This window comes from Gallinula chloropus (assembly GCF_964237585.1).
Source record: "Gallinula chloropus genome assembly, chromosome: 12".
In the NCBI taxonomy this organism is placed as follows: domain Eukaryota; kingdom Metazoa; phylum Chordata; class Aves; order Gruiformes; family Rallidae; genus Gallinula; species Gallinula chloropus.
Genome location: NC_140097.1, coordinates 6658906 through 6681857, shown reverse-complemented (window position 1 = coordinate 6681857; position 22952 = coordinate 6658906). Strand labels below are relative to the sequence as shown.

At 46.2% G+C, this 22952-nt stretch overlaps 1 protein-coding gene across 1 annotated transcript in view; it reads right to left on the bottom strand.

Annotated features, from left to right (window-relative positions):
- Positions 1 to 22952, bottom strand: part of LRIG1 (leucine rich repeats and immunoglobulin like domains 1) — a 90656-nt gene that overhangs the window by 53646 nt on the left and 14058 nt on the right. The window contains exon 2 of the mRNA XM_084269697.1: positions 1337 to 1408. Coding sequence (XP_084125823.1) covers positions 1337 to 1408 — 72 coding nt within the window. The remainder of the gene's footprint in view (positions 1 to 1336; positions 1409 to 22952) is intronic.

The following is a 22952-nucleotide window of genomic DNA, read 5'->3' as shown; positions in this document are numbered from 1 at the left end:
TTCTCTTCTTTAAGCACGGAGTAATTTAAGGCTTTCCACAGTTTAAAGAAAAGTTGAGAAAACAAATCCTATAGGCAGCATTTTGCTGACCTGTATCACTTTCTCTCTCCTGACTGCTCTCTAGGATGATAATGATGAACCTATTTCAGAGCCTTGCAGTCACTCCTGATGCATATTCCTCACTTAATCATGATTCTTAGCAAGTCCCTAGTATTTATTAGTGTAAGCAGGGGAGCCCAGGGCAGCCAGGCCAGGGGAAAGGTGTCACATTAATCCCCATGGTCCAATCCTGCAGGCATCAGGCAGGCAGAACTCCCACTGTAACAACCCCTTTTGCCTATTTAAGAATCGCAGAATCTGGCCCCTCCACAAACCCCAGAGCCAACACTTAATGAAAACAGACAGAGGACAAGAGAAAACGCACTATATACACAGAGCACAGCATTGTTCTGAAAGGAAATGTTTTTTCAGTTTCCCATGAGGCATCAGTAGCTCTTCAAACAGAGCCCAAACCTCAAGTATGCCAGCGATTCAACATTCAAACACAAGCTCATTACCTCAACCCACCACTTGCAATTTTAGTCACTTTCGTTTTTCAAACCCCAAAAATCAGAGCTCCAAGAATCACTGTGAATAGCTGACAAGCACAGCTCCTCTCTGTAACTGCTGGGTACTTAAACTGAGATCAGGAGCTGGGAAATCCTGCTATTTCCCCAACAAGGTTTCTTTTACCAGCAGGGGGGGGGGGGGTCTGGCACATCCACTCGGACCCCTCAGTGGCTCCTTCTCTTCCCCTACCAAAGCAGAAGGCAGCTCTGCTGTTTTAGCAGACTTCAAACAGAATTTGTTCTGGTTCCAAAAGGAGCACAGATGTCAGAGAGAGGAGGAGACACAGTTAAGTGCTTTGTTATCCACTACACTACACCTTTGTTTCCTGGGAGATTTGGGTTAGGTTGGCATCAGGTATCAGGAGCAGAGCTGTTCTGCCTTGCTTCAGGGTTCTGCTTTCAGCAAGAGGCTTTGTGTGTATGTTCAGGTGTGTTAGCTGAACTGCTCCCTCAGAACATTGCACAAGACTGAGGGAGGAGAACTCCAGTGATTTCCAATATCAGCTGCGCTGTCTTAATTGGTAAATTGTGTTCTGCTAATTGATTAGTTTTAAAAAACACAGCACAGGTATGACAACACAGGGGAGGAAAAAACCTCCACACCAAGTCAGATCTGCTCATTCAAGCTACGTAAAGGAAGGCACGGACTTAGCACACTACATACAAGTTCCTCCCAGCCCACAAGCCACCCTGGCAAAATACAATTAAGCCTTTGAAGGAATACTTACACTTCCTGCAGGTCTGACAGCCCTGCGAAGGTAGAAGGATCAATCTCTGTCAACTTGTTGTGGCTCAGGTTTCTGTTAAAAGACAAGACAGGAGGACCAGCATATTACAGTTACCATGCAAAATAGTCATCTTAATTATTCTAGATTGCACTGGGAGGATGGGTTTGCTTTGGGGTTTTGTTGGTTTCAGGGTTTTTTTTAAAGAAAAAGTACTTAAACAGGGCAGAGCAGCACTTTGCTGAACACACAAGTGACTGAGCTGCACGATCAGGATGTTATCTATCTCTCCCTAAGCATCTTCCTCTTTTGCATTAGTGTGGTTTTAATTTGTCTTTATATTATTAACACAATTACATTTATTGTTCTTCTATTGGTTATTCACAACCACAAAACTAATCACAGATGAATAGGATATTTCTTGACAAATTAAAGTCTGAACCAAAACAACCAAACCTTCCCCTGAACATTTGATAGCTATATTCCCATGGAGTACTTATGGACTTGTACATAAAGCAGTGGTATGTAAACACACAGGTACACATGCTTACTATGTGCAAGCATAAAATGTATTCTATGTTTTCTAATAACATGTTATATCATTAAATGGTTTTTGGTTTGGGGTTTTTTCTGTGGGTTCCTTAGGTTGGTTTTTTGATCACCAGCAATTAGAGGTTTCAGTAAGTCACACAAGAGCACACGCTTTGGTCCTGAACCCCAGCCACAGCTTTTCCAGCTACCCCACACCCCAAATCTAGGTCATATTATAGCACTTCACTGGTGGATGGCAAAGAGGTGGTGCTGCAGTATCTAATAACAGGTCTGCTTGGTGGGGGAGCCCACCTGCCTCACAGGACATCCTGGGATTGCTAAGGACAGCAAACAGCCAAAATAATGCACCAACTCCAAAAGCCACAGGCACGAGCTTTGCCACAGCATCGCATGGCACATAGTCTCCCCTCCAAGATACCTGCTATCAGCACACCACACACAGGTCAAACCTGCACCTAGGGACTCACAGGAGAGCACAGATCCATTAGGATGAAGTGACTAGTGATGCAGAAATTAACAAGTGGCCTAATTGACATGATGCGTGCAGCGTTGGCATGTTCCTGAGAGTGTGTAATCTACACAGGGAGGAGGTAAACTGATGAGTGGTAGCACAATGCCAACCACAGTAACTTGTAAGGAAATTGTGAGGGGGCCCTACTTTAATTTTACCCTGCTCCACACCCTGCTCTAGGATATTATCCTGGGTAAAATTCAACCCTCCTGTCTCCTCTGCAGGCAGGTTACACCCTCTTACAGCACCTCTGAACATGACCCAAAAGATTCGTGGCCTGATTTTAGATAAGCCCTCAAACATTCAGCTGCTTATTCAAACCACCAAGCCAGTCTGACTAGAAAACTGGCCAACCTTCTGTGTTGTATTTGCTTTGTTTTAAAGCTGTGCCCACAAAACCCAAGCAGGTCTGGAGCCCGAACAGGCAAACAAGGTCAAAGCCATAGAAGAACCCAAGTTTTACCCTTACTGCACAACCCAAGAGCTGATGGGCACAAAAGGGCTGCTACCAGAGCCCAGACAGAGACCTCCTGTTCCAAAGTCCAGCCCACTGCACTTTGCTGTAATGCAAAGAGCAATCTAGGCTCACAGCACCACTTCCAGACACCAAGACTACAAAGCTTACCAACTCTGCACGATTAGCAGGAAGCGATAAACACCTCTTTTGAGATAAAAAAGCAGTTATTGATCACCTGCCCTTCTACAATGCATTTATGGGAAGTCCTCAAAGTGTTCCCCAGCACACGGGAACCATTCAATAGTTTGTATAAACACACACACCATTCCCCATCGCTTTCAAAGCAGCCAGCTCTGAAGACAGCTCCTTGCATCTTGCCTGAAAAGTTCCATTTTTTTTTTGCCAATACATGCTGTGAAAGCAGGCTCTACAAATGAGCAACATACGCTGCCTCTTAACAGCATCTAGACCTTTAAGCTACACAGGAGTGTAAAACCTAACCAAGCATCTCCTTTTAAAATATGCTGTCCTGTAAGCCCCTACTGTCTTTTAAAACACTCCGGAGACCTTTAAATCAATACCAGCCTCCAGTAGATATCCATTTCACTATGAACTCAAAGGCATTTATCTAAATAAAAGTCAAACTGCAGTTTAAACTCAGAGTGCGTTTGAAAGCCAAGTCCATATTCATAGCACAATTACGAATTAAAGTGCAATTTGCCCACAGATTACATTACTACTATTTTTTTTTTAAACCACACAGCAAAATCAGGTTGGAGCTTGTCCCTGCCTGATGCACAGGCAAAATGAGAAAATACAACAGGTAATGTCCAATAGGCTCAACACAATAAAGATAAAGCTGACACAGAAATAGTAGTGACACACTGTAAAGGGGAAATACAGCCACGGTCATGACCGTGCATGAATCCATCTGTTTTAATGTGTTTCTGTGCCTTCTATTGCTGCAGGTCTTTGCGTTTCTTAAGGTAATATTTATCCTCAAAACATTCCTGTGCAATAGCATAAGGGGCTATTTTATGAACAGAGTCCTGAAAATCACAAGCAAAGTGATCATCCCTACTCTTGTCCAAGGGACAAGATACCTGACTTAGCCAGTGCTCAAGCCCTGAATGCTGCTCATGTGAACTTCAGAAATCGGTAAGTAAAAAGGTATCTCTCCTGGCCATGGTTTACTATCATCCCAAGCAACTTTCTGATTCTTGTTGCTGCCATTTGAGAAGCCTGAACAGTCACTGCACCAGCAGCTGGTTCTTCAAACAGCACAACTCTATTTTGCCTACTCCAACAACAGAAAAGACTTTCCACTGGTTGCAGCAGAAATGCAAGTGAACCCCACCTTCCTGGATGCTAAAGCCTTTAGTCCTCCCCATGCTCTCCATCACTCTGGCAGCCATCTATCCTCACACACACAATACACCGCTCAAGTGTCAGTGGGGAAACGAAGGCTAGAAATACAGGGTCACTGTAAAATAAACAGGAGACTTGAAATTAAATAGACAGAACAAAATAAACAGTTTACTCTGTTTCTGGGACTAGCTCTATTTTAACTTGCATTAAAATACCCAAGAATTCCTAGCCTGAAGCATTAACAATCAAAGGATGTGTTTCCCAGAACGTGGATCCCCTCTCCACACAGTATCTGGCATGCCAGTCACAGCATGCAAATGGGAGAGAAAGAATTAACGTGCTCCAATATATAGATCACTGGGATGGGAGTCAGGAAACCTCTGTCTATTCCTGGCTCTCTTAATCTCCCGCTGGGTGACCGGGTCATGGCACATTACCTCTTGGGAGCTTTTGTTTCCACAGCCACCCTTTGTCTGCCTCGTCTATTTAGACTGTAAATAAAATTGAGGCAGGTATTGTCTTGGTTTGCCTGATGCTGATGAAATGAGGCCTCAATCTTGGTCAGGCTCCAATAATGCAAATAAAGAAGGGAACTCAAAAGTTGAGGTCATGGGTGCACACGAAACTCCCCCACTACTAAGCAAGGGTCCCTTAAGTACAGCAGAGCAGGAAGCACTGCAAGGGCTGTAACATCCCCATGAGCTCAGCCTCTCCAAGCTGAGACCATCGATCCCAGCTGGTTGGAGATACCAAACTTGGGGGCACAGCTGTCCCATTCACTGAGAACTGTCACACTTCTGCTCTCCCATAGCACAGAACATGACAGTCCAAGGAGCCCCTTGGTCTGATGCCATGCAGCACTGCAACAGCTCACTGAGAAAACAGTCTTGCCATCAGTATTCCAAAGCACCTTCTTCAAAGAAAGAACCCCTAAAACCCAAAAGCCAAGACTGTCCATTCTCAAGTCAGCACTCCCCTAAACTATCTGAGGTATCTCATGGCTGAGCATCTCTTCAGTGCAGCAGCTTATTTATGAAGCATCATCTTCAGTGTTTTACAGCACCCCCAAGCACCCATGTCTTTCATGTGTGGTCAGCCCCTTTCCTGGCACCTGCATCTACATATGAGGTCAACCAAGCCCAAGGGTGAGCATACCCACACAGAAAGCAGGCTGCTCAGTGGCCTGTGTGCTCCTCTGCAGGGGCAACATGGCTTCTGTTCAATCACTCATGGACGGATATTTTGATCCCTCCAAGGCAACTGTGGAAAGCAACACAAATCCTGGACAAGAGCCTGGGCTGTAAGTCGAGGGGAACATCCTACAAAGGTCAGAAACTCCTACAGATGGCAGAGAAGACAGAGCTGAGACACCAAACTTAATGGTCCCTAGCATTTAAATTCTTTTTTCCTTGTTCAGTAGGAGCTGATATGAAGCTTGTAAGGTTTCTTAAACTTTATTTTGACTTAGTAGCATGAAAGTGCTCTGCACTTTATCTGTTGCATACTTCAGGTTCTCCTTATGTTGGCTAATCCAAACAATGTAGGTTTTTTTCCTCCTGTCACAAAGATGCACATGATGGGGAACGAAGAGCTTGTTATATCAGTATGGGGAGGGCTCTGTTCCATCTGCTCCTCCATTCCCATCTCTAATTAATAAAGAAGCATTTGCCTTCAGTTAGCATTGTGAAAATGGCACCGTGGATCACTGAACACCCCTGAGCCTGAAAGAAAAGCCTTGTTAAATAAAATAACCAGGTACACAGCCCACCTCAAAACCCACCTCCTGAAAGTAATAATCATGTCAGAGCCCTGTTTGCCAGCAAGGAGGGATCAGTCAGCACTCCAAACTATGAGATGCTAATCCTGTCTCCATGGGCAAGGTGCAGGGTAGACCAGGAGTTCAAAGATTTGGTTCTGCTTTGGGACCTTGACCAGCATGGAGAAAATTCACTGCTTTCAAAAACAGAGGTGCCTGTCTGGCTCCCCAGACAAAGAAACAGACATATGTGGCTCCCAGGCTCTGCTAACCATGATGATCGCTGAATTCTGTTCAGTGAGGTGAAGGTTTTCGACCCTCATGTCAAAACCATTTATCTGTCAGTGCAGATGATTATGTCAAAAGCATTTCTGCACCTTCTGATGACAGGCACTGGAGAGAAGGAGGATGGCTCAAAGTTCTGCCACTGCCAACTGTGGCTTTCATTAAACACTTTGTCAACCATTGTCATAACACAACTTCTCATTGCTCCTGCACAAAAGGGAGCTGAGGGCCCAGAACAATCGAGCCCTGCAATAGAAATTCCTCTGGCTAATCTGTCGAAAGATAGCTGCCTAGTCTGCAGCTTGCTGAATAGGCACCATCCTCTTCCCACATGTTTGTAGATGGCTTTACAGCACTGGAATGGAGGCCCCATGCACACTTGATTGGGTATGAAAAGCATGGCCACAGCTGAATTAACTTGGGGATGGGGGCCAGGGGAACAAGAGAGGGAACATACTGCCCATGCTAGAAGTAACACAGCTGTGCAGGGAAGAAAGCACACAAGTTTCTTTCAAACCACCTTGTGAGATCCCAGAGATGGCAGAGCCCTCATAAGCAGTGACATGTGAGGTTTAACACTGAAGCACAACGCTATCAAAGAGACTGCAGGGGTTCAGGTGGTTGTATAGACTTCAAGGACAGGAGGTGGTTTTAGTTCAATTCTTGTGCACAGGACAAGTCTAAAATCTACTCTCAAGAGAACAGCCAAAGAACTACAGCAGCTAGTGCCAGCCACCCCGAGCTGCACTGCATGGCAATGCCTTCCCTTAAATGGGACCTTTTCAGTTCCCCCTAAAACAAATGGCCACCAAATGGAGCTGCATCAACCACCACAGCGATGAGGCTCAGGAGGAGTTTTCACATACTAGACATGCAGTCCTCATTTACCTTCTAGAGGATTTCTTGCAGGCTCCTTTGAAGTGGCTGATGCACTGCCAGAAGCTGCAGTCTGGACTTGGGGCCATCACTCACCCAACCCACCACAGCCACTCCCTTCGAATCCACCTGCTAAACTGATAGAAAACTTCAGTTTCTTACACCCCTCAGCTCCTTCAACAACCTCACCTTTATTCCACTGCTCCCAAACTCAGCATAACCCCTACAGCCAGGAAGGACAGAGCACAGACATGGGTTTTTGCTGGAGGATGCACTGAGCAGCTCTGCGCCCACTCTATGGCTCATGGGTCAGTCAGCCTCAAGCACAAACTCCCACACTGCTGCACAATACCTGGGCTGGGCAGCCTCTGGTGCTCACACTCATGGGGTGCCCATGGCTGTAAGCTGAGCTGAGGCTCTCATGGTTTTTTTTATCCTGGTGTACAAGAGCAGGGACACTGCTGGGACACACTGCAGCTCAGCAGTTGCCTCCTAAAAGGAGGCAAGAGCAACAAAACACCAGGTACCAAAAGGGAGCATCCCAGGTCACTGCTTTGGAAAGAAGGGGACTCTGCAGGACATGGGAAGGACAAGCAGCACCCACAGTGACCAGGGGCAGTTTCACCAGTGAGAGGTCCTACTGGCAGCTCAGCAGATGTGCTCCTCAGGCTTCACTAATGCCCCAGCTCAAATTAGCCACAGCATATTAGCTTGGGTTAATAGCCTGCTCATATAAGGGGCTTTATGTGCTGAAGGGAGTCAACTTAAGGGCAACCCTTGAGCCATAATATGAGCTAATTTGACAGTGAAGACAAACTTTGAGAGGTCATCCAGACACCAAGAAAGCTGCTCCATGAATCACTCTCAGTCATGACCAACACCACTGTCTAAAGGAAATTCCTGTAGCATGATCACTGAAGAATCAATACCACAATTCCAGCAGCTGTGTGCAGTTATTAATGCAAAGAACACTAATTAAAACCACATCACCAAGCAGCACAGTGCTGCACTACGATTTCATTTAACATGTGCTTGATATTGTTCAAGCAGTTTAGGAATTATCTCCAAGTAACTTTCAGGGACACATTTTCAGGCCTGGCCCTTCCTCTATCTCTGCCCTCACAGCTCTTTCTGCTCACCATAGCAGAGACCACACACCTGGCACGTAAAGACACCTGGGTATACAAGCCTGGTAAGCAATCACCAGAGCTGCTAACCAAAATATCCATGGCTGGCAGCACAGGAGAGCACTCTTGGTGGCCAAGGAAGGGCAGAGAAGTCCTTTGCAGGAGAGTTGGGTAACACTACACTGCTGTTGGGGCTTCTACATCTCCTACAACAAGGACCTCTCCAAATAGACAAATAAGCCTGTAAAAGGGCAGTGTCAGGTTGTTTCACACCCTGTTCAGTTTACACAAGCCTAGGATCCCTTTTTCCTCCTATTTTAATAACCTTAGCAGAACTGAAGCGGAGTTAATAGTTGCTTTGCTTTTGTTTTGCTTGGAAGACCATCTCCTCTAAATTCCCCAAACATTTATTGGCTTGTTGGGTTGGAGGTTGTTTGTGGTGTTGTTGTTTAAGAGACAGACAGATTAGCTTCATCTTAATCTACACAGATCTCACACACACATAGATCTATACAGCCTAATAATTGTGCAAAGCACTTGGGTAACCCCAAAATGCCTCTGCAGCATCAGGAGAGATGTGGGAATACTCAGATTACCAGCACTTGATCCTGGGCCACTCAGTTAGGACCAGGGGTTAGGAGAGTGGTGAGTGTATGGAGAATTTCTCAGTATTACAAGTGCTCCATGCTCCAAAGGAAGTTAAAGGAGACTTCAAGGTGTGAAGTAATTTGAAAGTCATCCAATGGCCTTGATGGCAGAGGAAGGACTGTGAGCCCTTGTCTCCAGAGTGCCCCATCAGCCCCACCAGCACTCACAAACCCACAGAAGACAGCAGGACAATGAGAGTATGACTGATACTGTATTCAATGCTTCCTGTGCCACAGCCCACAGTCACTGAAGACACAGACATGGAGCAGGGCTGCGTGTTCCCCTGCTCCTAAGAGGGCAGCTCAAAGGCAGCATTGTATGCAGGGAACAGGGGATGCTGCAAGGGTTAGGGCAGGCAGTGTTTAATTGCAGCGATTTTCCACTTTATTTGCTGCTTCTATTAAGCTGCACTGCCTGAAGGAGACTGATCCTCTTCAAAACACACAGAGACATTAGCTGCAAGGATTGCCTCAGAGCAAAAAAAAACATTTCAAAGAGGGCACAGACATCTAAAAAATAACTGTACTTCATTTAACATAAAGCAATCCTGGTTTGCCACCTGTGACAGGTAATAAGTTGGAAGGAAAAGCAGGATGTGTAAGTCTAACCCACAAATAAAACTCCACCCTTCACCTACCCAGACACCCATAGGGTTTGTTCTGGCTTTATTGCTTTAATTAAAGTGCTACCTATTGTCATGAAAAAAACATAACCTAAAACCAAAACCCTGCATGGTGTTTGCTCCATTGTGTAAGAATAAACTCACTCTATTCTACTTGGATGGGAAGCTTCTCCCAGCAATTCTGCCTCCACAAGGTAAAACACCGTGTCTTCAACAGCTGAAGCAAGGGCTGGAGGCTTAGCTCCTAGACAAAACACTGGTGAAACAAATTGCTCCTGCTTCCATCACCACTGTGTTTCTTCAGGAAATCAATAAAGGTCATGACTTCTTTACTAACATTTTCAATTAAGGTTCCCCGCTGTGTATTCAACATAAACCAATTTATTGAGTATTAACAATTATATAATTTACTGTGCTTGTCTACCTTAGAACAACTGCTAAGCCTCCATTAACTGGTAACAGGAGCTCCACTGATAAATCAGCATTAAGTGCTATTTACAGTTTCAAAAATCACTACTTCTGCAAAGCAAATATTTTCATCTGAAGGTTGTGCAATTTTTCACAAGTACTCACAGCAGATAAACCATGTTAAACCTCTGGCTTTTTCAGATGCTTGGAAAGACCCACAGTGATAAGTTCAACTGCTGGCAAACTAACCCTCCCACCACATGACTCTGCAAAGTCCAGCTGTGGGTTACAGATAGAGCATAGGTAGATTATTCAGAAACTTCCCAAACACCATTCAGAAGTTTCCACAATTTAAGACAACTCAACAACCATTCAATAATGTCTAATATCCCATATTAAGATGCATTTTCTCCTAAAACAGTGAATCATAGCATGTTCTGCTCCCTTTTGGGATGCAAACAGCCAGTTAAGTCCACAAGCATTTCTGGTGAGCTCCAAACACTTAACTAGCCAAGAACACATTCTTCCACTGCTCCACCACTTATCAGAAACTTTAATTCAGCGAACACCTCACCAGGCACAGCTCTTCACCAGGAGGGGAGAGCACCAAACCCTGATGCTGAAGTTGCAGAACACACCTGGTATCATCCCTTTGCAGAGCCCATGGCAAACACAGCTTTGCCCATGCCTGGTCCAGCAGCAGCCCAGTCAATCATTGATGGGCAGGCAACCTGCTCCCACTGTTTGCTCAGCACTTCATCCTCCTGTGGTTCTTACTGATAATCAGGAAGGACCAATCTTTCCCTCCCCTCACCACAAATACTCTCACCCACCAGCCCAAACTGGCCACATTACACCCCTGCTTCACAGGCAGCTGCTCCTCATCAGCCACCCAGTGACCTGCTGGGCCATCAACTAAGAAACAGACTGCTGAGATTATTACTTGAAACCCTCTCATGATGTGCTGCAAAGTTTCAGCAGCTAGCTGAGCAGAGCTAAAGCAGCCAACTCAGCTGTACCCATCAGGACAGAGGCAGTGGTCATCCCTCCCAGCTCTGCCCCCTCTTCCCAGCTGGTGACACTGACTCCAGGCTCACAAAACACCAGGAGAACCCTGGAGCTTAAAAGTCATAAGGCTTACTCAGTTTAAAATCTACCCAAGCAAGGACACTCACTGCACTTTTCAGTGCCATGGACTGACATTCAGAGATTGACCAAATCCAAATAGTGATGTGTAACTCCCAAGCATCAGCTGAAGAACTGGCTGCCTATGGCAAGTCAGCAGCTGGCAGCTCTTTACACTGCTGGGCCAGCTCTAATCCCCCAGAGGTGTGAAAAACACAGGGCAGACAGATCTTCATTTTCAGTTTAAAAATAGAGCTTCTCTGTAATAAAGAAAAACATTTTAAGGTCAAAACATGCACATTTTAAGGTAAAACCTCCAAGCTGGCCATCCTGGCTAGAGGAGTGTGGTTTACACAGGCATCCACCCTCTCTCAAGTAATCAATGTCCAGTCATAATGCATTTCCATCCCAAGCACTTCTGTATTGCCAATAAAGCAGTGAGCAATTTAATGGATTTCTAACCCCAAATTGGAAGCTGTACTGCATCCAACTGACTCAATTTGTTCAGTTTTAGAGGAAGTCCTGGAACAAAATGCTAGAAATAAAACCACATGCACTGATAGCATTACAGAAATAGATACACTGAGAAGCAAATGTTCTGTCCCTTTATTTTCTGACCTCCAACCTGTTTTAATTGACCTTCAAGATGAAAAGGCTGCATTTAAAGGCATCCATTTCCACCTAGATCAAGAGAAATAAAATATAATGCATTTACTGCAAAACAAGGCAAATAAATCTCCTGTGAATCCATCTTTCACTTGACAATGAAAAGCCAGAAGACACTTTGAAGTAAATTTACTCTGTATTTTAGGTCTAAGCAGAGCTATTTTCCTCAATAAGCTTCTCTTGCTTCACAGAGCCTGGAAAGAGAGATGGCTTCCTCTACCCTCACCTTAGCACAACCCATAGCACTTGATGGCAGAGAGCTGTGGAAAGGGACTGAAGCAGATCAGAGGCAACAGGGTGACCCCAAAGTTTCCCAACAGTGGTCCACAGTGTACTGCTGCTAGCAGGAGAAAGCCAGCAGGTCAAATACTGTTTGACATGGCAAACAGTCTCCTTATATTGAATCTCCACTAAAGTGACCCCTGTAATTGCAGCAAGTTTAACCAAGAAAGACATTCCTCCAGGAGATGGTATTTTATCATGTGCTCTATTCCCACATGGACTTAGGAGCCAGGCCATCTTTCAGAAGAAGTATTCATATGCTTTTGGTGTAACTCTGGTATTGGTGGTTACTGCTGGGACTGCAGCAGGATGCCAACCAAGATTTCATAGCAGATGAAGCTGGTGCTCACTGCCCAAAGAACACCCCAAAGACAAGGGGACTGTTAAACCTATTGCTGCTTTCCATCACATGCCAGTCTGTATTCGTCTTACACACAGCAGAATGTCACAAATAAGTACATACTACTGCTTAAGTAACTTGCCTGTGTGAGTTATGTGACTTTAGATGCATGTGCAGCTACAAACACATACACATCTCTACATGCATGAGGCAGTACATCTCTAGCAGGGGATGCAGGAAAGCTTGGGACAGCTGCAGAGAATATAATTGTGAAGAGCACAGTAGAACTATGTTCATTATACTCTGCCCCAGCATATAATGCCACATCTACAGAAGCAGTATTTAAGAGTGTTTGAGAGCTTTACAGTTTTTATTGATGCTATTTTTCAGCTCCTTCCACTTACAAAGCCAGACCTCTCTGTTAGTGCAGCTCAAACTGCAGAAGACTCAGAAAAAAGTTTGGCCAATAAAGTTTTAGAAAGTTTTTTGAAAGTGAGCTTGCTTTTCCTCAAGTCTCTATCACAGGACTTCCCCTGATTAAAAGTCAGCCCCAAATTCCAGGGGCTGCAGCTTTTTATTCCTCTTGTCTAAGCTGTCATCAGTCCTGGGGAAGGGCACGGGGAAGCAGCCAGTTCAGGAGCCCACACTTGCTCCAGCTCTCCACACTCCTGGTTGGGAGTTGAGCTGAGCTCAAACCCCACATTAGCATCAGTCAGGCGCCAACGCTGAGCACACGTGTCGCCTTCAGATCAGGAAGGTATTTTTTAATCTACTTCAAAGGGCTGTGATGTACTTCACTGGATGGATGCCTTGATTTATTATTCAATGAACTCCCTCAGATTTGTGCAATTTCTCAGCTAAAAGCATCACAGCTAATTCAAAGAGAGGGCAGATGTTATTAAGGTTGAATCAAGAAACAAGCTTTCTCTTCTACAGATTTTTTACCCTTTCCACATTGTATAGGGCTAAAGGGATGGGAAGGGGAAGTTCTCCCTACTCTTTTGCTAAAGGAAGCAATCAAGGGCTCAACCCCTTACAAGACTTTGGGATTCAGAGGGTATTTTGTTAAGCTCATTGTATCTTAATTATTATTACTGGAACCATACTGCTCCATTTAGTATTTAAAATTATATACCTTAGCTTCTGTCCACCAAAAGATGACAGGGGAGGCTCCAGACACAGCTTCAAGCACAGAGAACATCTGAACAAAGGCTGCATCCAACAACATGTTCTGAGAGACAAATATGAAGACACAGACAGATCCTTCCCTCCTGCTTTGAGCCCACCTCTCTCAGGCACAGCCCAAAAGTAGAGCCCATCAAAAACCTGCCTGATGGCCTCTGAAAACAAAGTCCCATAACAAAATTCCACCAGGGTGGGCACCTGGCTATACTGACAGCAGAAAAGCTAACACTACAGCCAGGCCAAGAACAGAAAGAAATCCCCTTTTGCTCTTCCAAGTGGTCCTTGCTCTGTGCCAAGGAGCTCTCTATTCGCTCGCTCTGCGCCTCTTGGGCAAAAGGCACCCTGGCTGTGCACCAATGCCTTGAGCTCCAAAAAAAGTGACTGTTTGAAAAGCAGGGACACAGAACGTGCTCACAAGGTTTGTTACTGAATGATGGGACCACAGGTATCCTCCTGCTTGGAGCATTCAAACCTCTGCAAGTGTAGACAAATTCATCTCTATGAAGAGACTATAAGTATCATCACCATTTCTGATTACCATGGAAATTAATTCTTAGGGTTAGTGAAAATCATTGCTCTAAGCACAGATAGAAATGGCAGAGTGCAGCACTTCATATGCAAAAGATGCAGAAAACCCAAGATGAGCCATGATGGAGAAGCCAAGACATCCCACAATCAGTGTCATGGGAGAGATGATTAAAAAGGACATGTCCAAGGAGACCTAAGGGGAACAGCAGATGGCATAGTTGAAAAGCCACAGAAAAGAAACACCCACAAGCTCACTGCCACATCTGTGAAGCCACCAAGAAAAGATACTGCTTCTCCTCCAGACAGGTCACAGCCTGACCAGCAGCTGCCATGCCCTCAATCCTTCCTAAAAATCAGGCATCATGAGAAGCAGGACCCTGAGCTAGACAGGCCACCAACTGACAGCCACGTGGGAGCACACGCTGATGGAGACTCTATTCCAAGCCTGGCTCACCTACAGCAACACCCCAGCAAGAAAAAAATACCTCAATTTGTAACATCAAGCAAAGTATCAAAAAAAAACCCACTTTCTCAATCTCCCAAACACAGACTCCCCCCAAAAGCCTTTCCCAAATCAATGAAAATTGTGTAAAAATAAATTGTAGTGCATTTTATAGGGGAAAATAACTCTGCTGCAACTGGAAACACATAACCCTGCTTTTCTCTAACAAAACCTACAGGAAATGGCTCTGTGAAAGTTAACTAAGTGACACTGAACTTTCTCCAGAGTGTTGTGTAGGAAATAACACTGCAGGAACCACTGCCTGCTGTAACCTTTTGTCCAGACTGCGCTACAAAGCCCTACTACAGAGGTATCTGGCTGGAGTTAACAACCCTCTGGTGTATTCTCCAGAGCTGCAGCACAGAGCAGGTTCTCACACGTGCTCAGTGAAACACCCTTGCCACGGCTCACAGCCCAGGCAGCCAGCTGCTGATGGAAAACACAATTTTATGATTTTTTTCCCCTTTCTGTGGCTGGGGGTTGGGTTTTATTTGGGGGTTTTGGGAGGGTGGGTTTTGTTTTGGTTTTCTGGGTTGTTTTTTTGTAGTTTTGTTTGGGTTTCTTCATAAAATCATGTGAAGAAGCAACAGCTGCCTTACAGCACAAGGAGTAGAGCAGATCCAAGCATCCCACACAGTGCCAGACTGCCAGTGCAGACATACCAAGGTGTTGCATTTGCCAGACCATCCAGCTGTTGAGAGCTCATGGTGTGGTACTGCAGCATTTCTGGGCAAAACTCCCTTCAGCATCACACCTCTTTCTCCGCTCCACCACTCTTGCTAAGCTTCTCCCTTCAGCACCACCACCCCAGGAAAGGGTACTTCATGTATCCTTCACCAGCATTCATTGATCTTTTGCTCCTAGGGCATCTCAGGAATAGCACATATGCCAAGAAATTTGGTGTCAATATTTGCCTGGTGCTCTGCAATCATCATTACACAAACTGAGCAAGGCTGCCCATCGTCTCCTGTCCCCCACTATCCACATGCTCCAGCATGGAGAAGGTGGTGCTGTAAAAACCCCAACAAGTCTTTTTCAGCCTTCATTTTAGACAAGGAGCTACAGCTTAAAAAAAACGCTCCATCTACCAGATACCAAATGTATCCATCAGTCTTTGCTTTCCATGAAATACACTGCATGGAGAAGAACAGTAAGGAAGAGAAACGAGGCTTTCCCACATTCCCACAGAACTTGAGTTCCTATGGGATTAACCAGGACAGAGCTTGAGCTATGAGACACTTCTTGATCAGGTTAGCCAGCAGAAGCCATTTGATGGCTGTTTGTTGGGGGTCTTTTTTCCAGCATATTTGTTGCTCTGAGACAAAACCCACACAAACAGGGGCAAGAGCCAAAAGATAATCTCTCTAGAGCAAGGACACAACCTTGCTCAGGAGGCTGGCAATAAAACACTGCCCAGAGTGACAGTAACTCCAACATACCCAACTGGCCATCAGCAGGCAAGTCAACACAGGGCAATACTGCACCCAGCCTCTGGAACAAGCTCTTGCAGCCAGGTTCCCTCCCACAGCCCTGTGTTTACATCAAACCACGTGAATACAGTCACACAAACTGTACCTTTCCACAAAAATCTCTTCTGGGATAAAGGTCCTTATTGTGCTCCACACAAAACACCCTCTCCATGGGTTTATAAGCTTTAATTGCTGTACGAACACAGGAAAAGTGTCCAACTGAGTCTAATGGTTACACATTAACCCTCATACACCTCCAGGCCTGTGTTATCCACCTATTTGCTAAATCAATAAACTCCTTGTAAGCAAGCTTTTTAGAAGTGTTGCTAATACTGAAAATGTACCACTTCTGTTTGCTAATAACTTTATGAAATTGATTGGAAACTCCTACCTGTGGGGTTCCTGCTTGGTTCTGCTGGGGAAGGAAAGCTGGTTTGCAGTTAGAAAGAAAAAAAAAAAGGGAGAATCAAAAATGTGTTATCACTCCCATCCTCAAAATTGGATGCTGGCCCACAAGGTAATGAAAGAGCAATGCAACTTCAGGCTGGGAAGGACTTGGCTGAAAAAAAAACCCCTGTGCATGTGTGTGCCTGCAGAGACAAAGCTCCTCCAAACCCCAGGGAAAGGCCTCTAGGTAACACCATGAGCCTGGGCAGCCAGAAGCAGCGAAGCCATCTGCATGAGCACAATGGACAGAGGTTTTAGGAACCTATATATCAAAAATACTCGTCATCAGTGGAATTAAGGGCATTGTTTGCAGTGAAACCACTCCCCTGCTCTCCCCACAGGTAAGCTTGGCCAGCCGCGAGCAGCAGTGAGGGGGCAGCGGCCTGCTGCTGACCACAGCACAGCAGTGGATGGGACAGCACCCACACTGCAGAGACAACTTCATCAAATACAGCCTTACCACAAGGCATCCTAGTCTGTTAGACACCACCTGAACAAGTTGAAATCTCCTTTAAGATGTGAAGTCTGCAAGGCTGCCCAAAAAAGCAAGCCCTCTGCGATGCTCCACACACCTCTGCAGGAGAAGAGAGCATTTACTGTCCCACCACCTAAAGGGGCATCAGCAGCCCAAATGCTTTCTTCTTATGGCAAGAGCATACTGAACACCTGATCAATTTTACTGGAGCATTTACAGATGCCCCTGTTGTGCATCAACCCACCCGTCATGCAGCAGCAGGAGCACCAGGCCAACTCCGGCAGTCCCTGGTCTCCTCAGGCACAGGGCAGAGGGCAAGCAAGGCTGAGCCAAGCCACCTAAGAGTGATTTAGTGCAGATTGAATTCCCCAATTCTATACAGCTTCTGGTATCTCCAACCAGCTTCAACAGTGTCCACACTTTCCGGTGAAACCCCTGGGATATTTGATAAGTCAGAGAACAGCTCCTTTGTCACCTTCTTCCCCCCCATCCTTAATATGAAAATAGCCTGAGACTCCAGACATGCTGGGATGCCTGAGCAGAGCCCCCTCAAAGCACACTCTGCAGCTGAGACACAAGCACACTTACAAGATGTGCAAGTCAGAGGTGTCACTCAACCCTGGGACCACAGACCAGACACACACAGGGCTCCTCCAAGCACCCACCACATGCTCTCGAGCATAGGCCAGGTCACCAGAGCTCCATATCTCACCACTCTCAACCTACCAGGGACAGATATCACCACTTTCCTCCCTGACCACCTCCCTTTCCCCACAGCAAGGAAACATCTCTTCTCCCACACTTTTCCCTCCCTTCCCAGCCCAACTGCAGCCCTGCTTTCAGGGGGGCACACAGAGAGCAGGCACTTCGCACCTCCCCACAGTAAACCTGCCCAGAGCAATTATCCACCCACTCCAGGCAGGAACACACCACTGCCTAGTTTACAGCAGCAAAGCAGCAAGGGCAGCAGACAGCTGGGCTGAGGCATGTACAGGGAGAAGCCAGAGCCCCACAGCAGAGGAAATGCAGAACAGGGGGGTTCATACTGCCCACTGCTCCCCCTGCCTGCCCACATTTTAAATAAGTCCATCCTGAGAACATAGCCTGTGTCTCAGGCCAAATAAGGGGAGGCCTTTATAAAAAGGATTCACTCTTCAGAGAGAAGGAGGATTGTAGAGGTTATTAAAATTCAAACCAAAGCAGCCCCACTGCCCCCTGCTCAGCCACTGCAGCCCAAGCCCAGGCTGGCTGCCTGTTCCACACACTTTATCTGCAAGCCACAGGCAAAGCACTTCCCTGCTCCACACCGTTTCACAATCTGCTCGCTCTGAACCTTACACTGCATCAGGAATTAAACAAACATTTCCTCCTTCTTCATGGTTTCCCTCCACCCCCTGCTTCGGTTGAGAGCTCAGCTCCAAAGTCCAAAGCAGCAGGCATGAGGGGTCGAGGTCTAACTATCAGCTCAGGGAGCTTGGCACGCTCCCCACTGCCTCCAACAGCTCCCAAAAGCATCCACAGGGGTGGCTGGTGGTGGTGACAAGGCACACCAACCCCAGTGCTCTGGGAGAAGCAAGAGGAAAGCTGGGAGCAGGTGTCTGCTGCTACCTTCCATGAAAAACTGCCTGGAAGACTAGCAAGCAGCTCTGAAACCCCAAGCATCTCTTACATGGCTCCATGGAGGAAAGAAACACACCAACGTCACCAAATTCCTGTGTATCCTGCTAAAAACACTGCACATCAGGGGAGAACTTGTTTGTAGCTTTGCTTCCAACAAGGACAAGGCTCATCCCAAATAGTTGAGAACCAAGATGAGACTAGAGGGGTGGGAAGGTGAGCAAGCTCCTCTTGGGCAGCAGAAATGGGGGAGGCAGTGCCCAACACACAGCCTTCACCCCCGGCTTGGGCTACAGGGAACAGGCAGCCCCATGTGCTCCCAAAAAAACACCACAGCCAGCCAGGAGGGAAGGAGGGCAATGCTAAAATACAGAGATAACAGGAGAACTCTGCAGAAGCCAATGAAAAAGTTAAGTCAGCCCTGGAGACAGAAATGCTTGGACAACCAGACTTCATCTGCTCTTTTCCATGCATGCTACTGGCAACTGTGATTAACTGCAACAGCAAAGCCTGGTGAAGACAGACTTCTCTTCATCTGTCTGTACTTCCAAACAGCCTTGTGTTACAAATTTGGGGATTATCAGCCTTAGAAAATACTGCAAGGGCACTAGCAGGGAACCAGCAGAGTGAGAGGATGAGATAGAGGGAGGAACCAAACAATGGAGAACCACATCAGGTTGGGTGAATGTGTGAGGCTGCTGCTATTTAATGGCAGTGCCTGGGCAACACTGGGGATAAAGGAAGCTTTTGTTAACGACCTGCTCTTCCCCTCCCTGCCCTACCTTCCCTCAGGGTTTTGAGATCACATTCGAAAAACAACACATCCCCAAGCTCCTCATGGTTTGGTTTTGTTGGTTTTTTTCCCAGCAAAGCCAAGGCTGACAAGACTTGACATTCCCGAAATGTTTAAATGTGGGGAGAGGAAGAAACAACAACATTTTTCAAACCCACTTCGTGCATGAGACACAAGCAGAAGTTGGCCCAGGGCCAATTTAAAGAAGAAAAAAAAAAATTGGAAAATACTTGCTAGATCATTTTAAATACTCCCAATGTTCTGCTGGAAAAGTCCCTGGGTGTGCAGCAGACAAGCCCCCGCGCCAAATACTGCACATTCCTGGAGGGAGCTGTGGAGCAGAAAGACATAATCGAGAGGATTGACAAACCACCAGCCCCCAACTGCAGGTCCATCCCCGACCACCCCGTGGGGACATGCCACCACAGGCACTCGCCCACAGCGGGAGGCTGGCAGGGACCAGCCTCCCCTTCCAAGTAGGCAGGGAGCCCTTAAAAAACACCACCACATCCCTGGGACTTGGTAACAAGCTCAGGATTAGGAAACTTGGCTGATGAGGAGACAAGATCCAAGATATCCAATTTCTGCCAAGTACCAGGAAAGGCACACCACTATCAGTATCCAATACATTAACTCATGTACCAGCTAATTGTGTAATTCTGGCAGGTTGAGTTCTCACTTGCCCAATGCTGGGGAACAAAACCAGGCAAGAAGGGTGCAGGCTCTGCACCACAGCTTGCAATAAAACCCACTGAAGGTGATACAAACCAGATGTGGAGCCTAACTCCATGTGCTCCAAGAGACATCACAGCTTCATACGCCAGCCACAGCATGCCAAGCACTCTGGAGCGAGCATCCACACTGCCAAAACACACGTGAGCAGGCAGCATTTCAAGGGGTGCAGAAAGGGTTAATGGGAACCCACCAGAGCTCCACCAGCCAATTTTCTTCCTCTGCTTATTAGCACAGCAATCTGGGCAAGCACACTGCAGCCTTCCACTTGTGCAATAAACTCTTTTTCACCGACATCACTTCGCACTTTCCGGAGTGCAAAGTTCGCGCTGATACTGTTGGCTTTCTCACTCTTTGCTTTTCCTGCCTGCTTGGCTGTTCATTAATATGCAATCAGGACATTAAAGGCTTCATTTCACAGCCCCAGCTAGGCTGTAACAGCCTTTTCCAGCAAGCGCTGCCTTGCAGGGGGGACAGAAGTGCAAATGTGTTTAGGTGCTCCTATATACTCAGTTTAAAAAGCCCAACCCCTATAGTCCTGCCAATTGGGTTTTACAGAACAAGGGATTATCACCATCAATGCAATCAGGGGCCAGAGAAAAACTTGGCATCTACACCGCATTTATTCTCATTACACTTTACTCCTGAATGCACCAGTTACACTGGGAAAGCTCTGCACAGTTTCCAGACTGACTGATCACAGCGACACGGCAAAGGCTGCCTACACACACTGGTGATGTGAAGGCTTCCACCACTACCATGTGAGTGATTTCTAGCTGGGATGCTGGGAACAAACAGCCCCCTAAAAGTCCCAGTTGTTTTATTCAGCTACCCCCTAGTCTCCCAACTTTGGGCAGAAGCTGGGGATTCAATGAAATACAATAATGCTGAATAGATTGATGCAGATGTAGGTCCGTGGATGCTCCAATGCCATCAGTCACAGCACTCATCCCAACCAGGACAGCACTTGGCTTAAACCCCTGTGTTCTCTACAAAAGCAGCCCATCAGCTGCTGCTAACAAGCTCTCTATTAAACACTCCATACTTACTTCAGTCTCCTCCTTCCCCTAGGCTTGACCATTTCAGCTGTGGTCCAGCCTGCCCACTCCCAGCCCACCCAGCATCATCTCCTGCTCTGCTTCCCAAACAGGCACAGAGAGCTTACCCCAGCCTCCCTTAATAGGTTATTAAATCCTATCTTACTTTTCTTCCCAGGGAGACTAAACATAGGTTGTTAGTTCAATGTAAAACTAAGCTCATGCTTGGTAGACAGAGAACAAACAGTTTGTAATGAGTATTGCAAAAGCACTCTAGCTGTTTCAGGTCACTTTAAGCCAGATTAATAAATCTGTCCCAACTTTTCAGAACTTGCTTGTGATGGAGATGAGCCCAACTGGAAAACCAAAATGAAGAATCCCTGAACCCTGAAGAACAGTTTATCTGCGTTTGGGCCCATATCTGCACTGGATGCAACACAGCCAGCTAACATTTTTCCATGACTCTGATCACTATTGCTTCGTGCTCCCCCCTCCATGAGCACAAGGTCACGTCAAAATTTCTCCAGACAGCCCCGATCCCATAAGTTGTTCAAGATCTGGACTGACATCAGTGGGATTACACAAGATCAGCCAAATGTGCACATGCTGGAGGGAGAGGGGAACGCCACAGTGCTTTAAGACCAGAGAGTATTTTTCATTTGTAAATAGTTTACATTTTTTGGATCCAGTGGCAGACAACCCCCTCAGTCTGTACTGAAACCCAAGAAGTATCATGTGTGAGCACTAACCACAGTGTAACAGAGATAATAAACAACAGACAGGCAGCCATATACAATGAGGGTAGTGCTTTTGGTAGGGGAAGCAGATTGAAAGGAAGAGAAACCCTGAATTCAGCAGCCATCACACAGCTCAAGGACCTGTTAAATTTCAGAGGGACCCATTTCTCCAGGTTTGGCTTCAGGAGTGACCTCCACAAGGGAACCAGCTCCCTGCACCCCACTGTGCTCTCCCTTGCACTAATGGGTTTCAGAACTCTCACATCACTCCAGCACCAAGGAGGGCCCAGTCCAGGTGCCTGCAGCAAATGAGATAAAGTGATGTCTGTGCAGTCATGCAAAGCCATTGCAGAACACAAGAAGGTGGGTTGGCCTCCAAGCCACAGGGCAATATCCCAGGTTAACATGCATAGGAGCAGTTCAAATCCTGGTCGAAGCCAGACCTGGTGCACTCCAAGTCATATATGGAAAATAACTACAAAAACCAGGAATCTAGAATACATGGTGCATCTTGCAACCACATACCATGTTTTCACACCCCATGAGATTACATTTGCAAACTGCTCAGCATCAGGCAAGGGAGGGCTACTACACACAAAGCACTAAGTCTGCCGGGCTCCCCAGAAGCCTCTAACCTCATGACTTCACCACAAGAACTAACCAAGCTGGATTATACACCTCCAACTCCAGCCTGTGCTTCCACACCAAGTAAAACAAAAATGAATGCCGACATCTCTCCCATTCATGCTTTTACAAATGTTTTTGATATGTCAAACAACATGCCACAGAAAAGACAAATCTTAGAAGCAGGACAACTCAGTGCTTGCCAAGCAGAGGAACCTGGACTTGGGAGATTCCCTATTGCAATGAGCCTGCCAAGACCAATCCGATGTGTTTTATTACTGCAAGAAATTCCACAAACGTGCCAGTAACTTTTGAACAACACTATGGGTTCCTAGGTAAAACAACTCCTTAAAATATACACTTTCCAGATTCTGCAAACATTTACCAGATGTCAGGGAATTCATGGATGATTTGTCTGCTACAATGAGAGTGCAGACACTAGATCTAGAA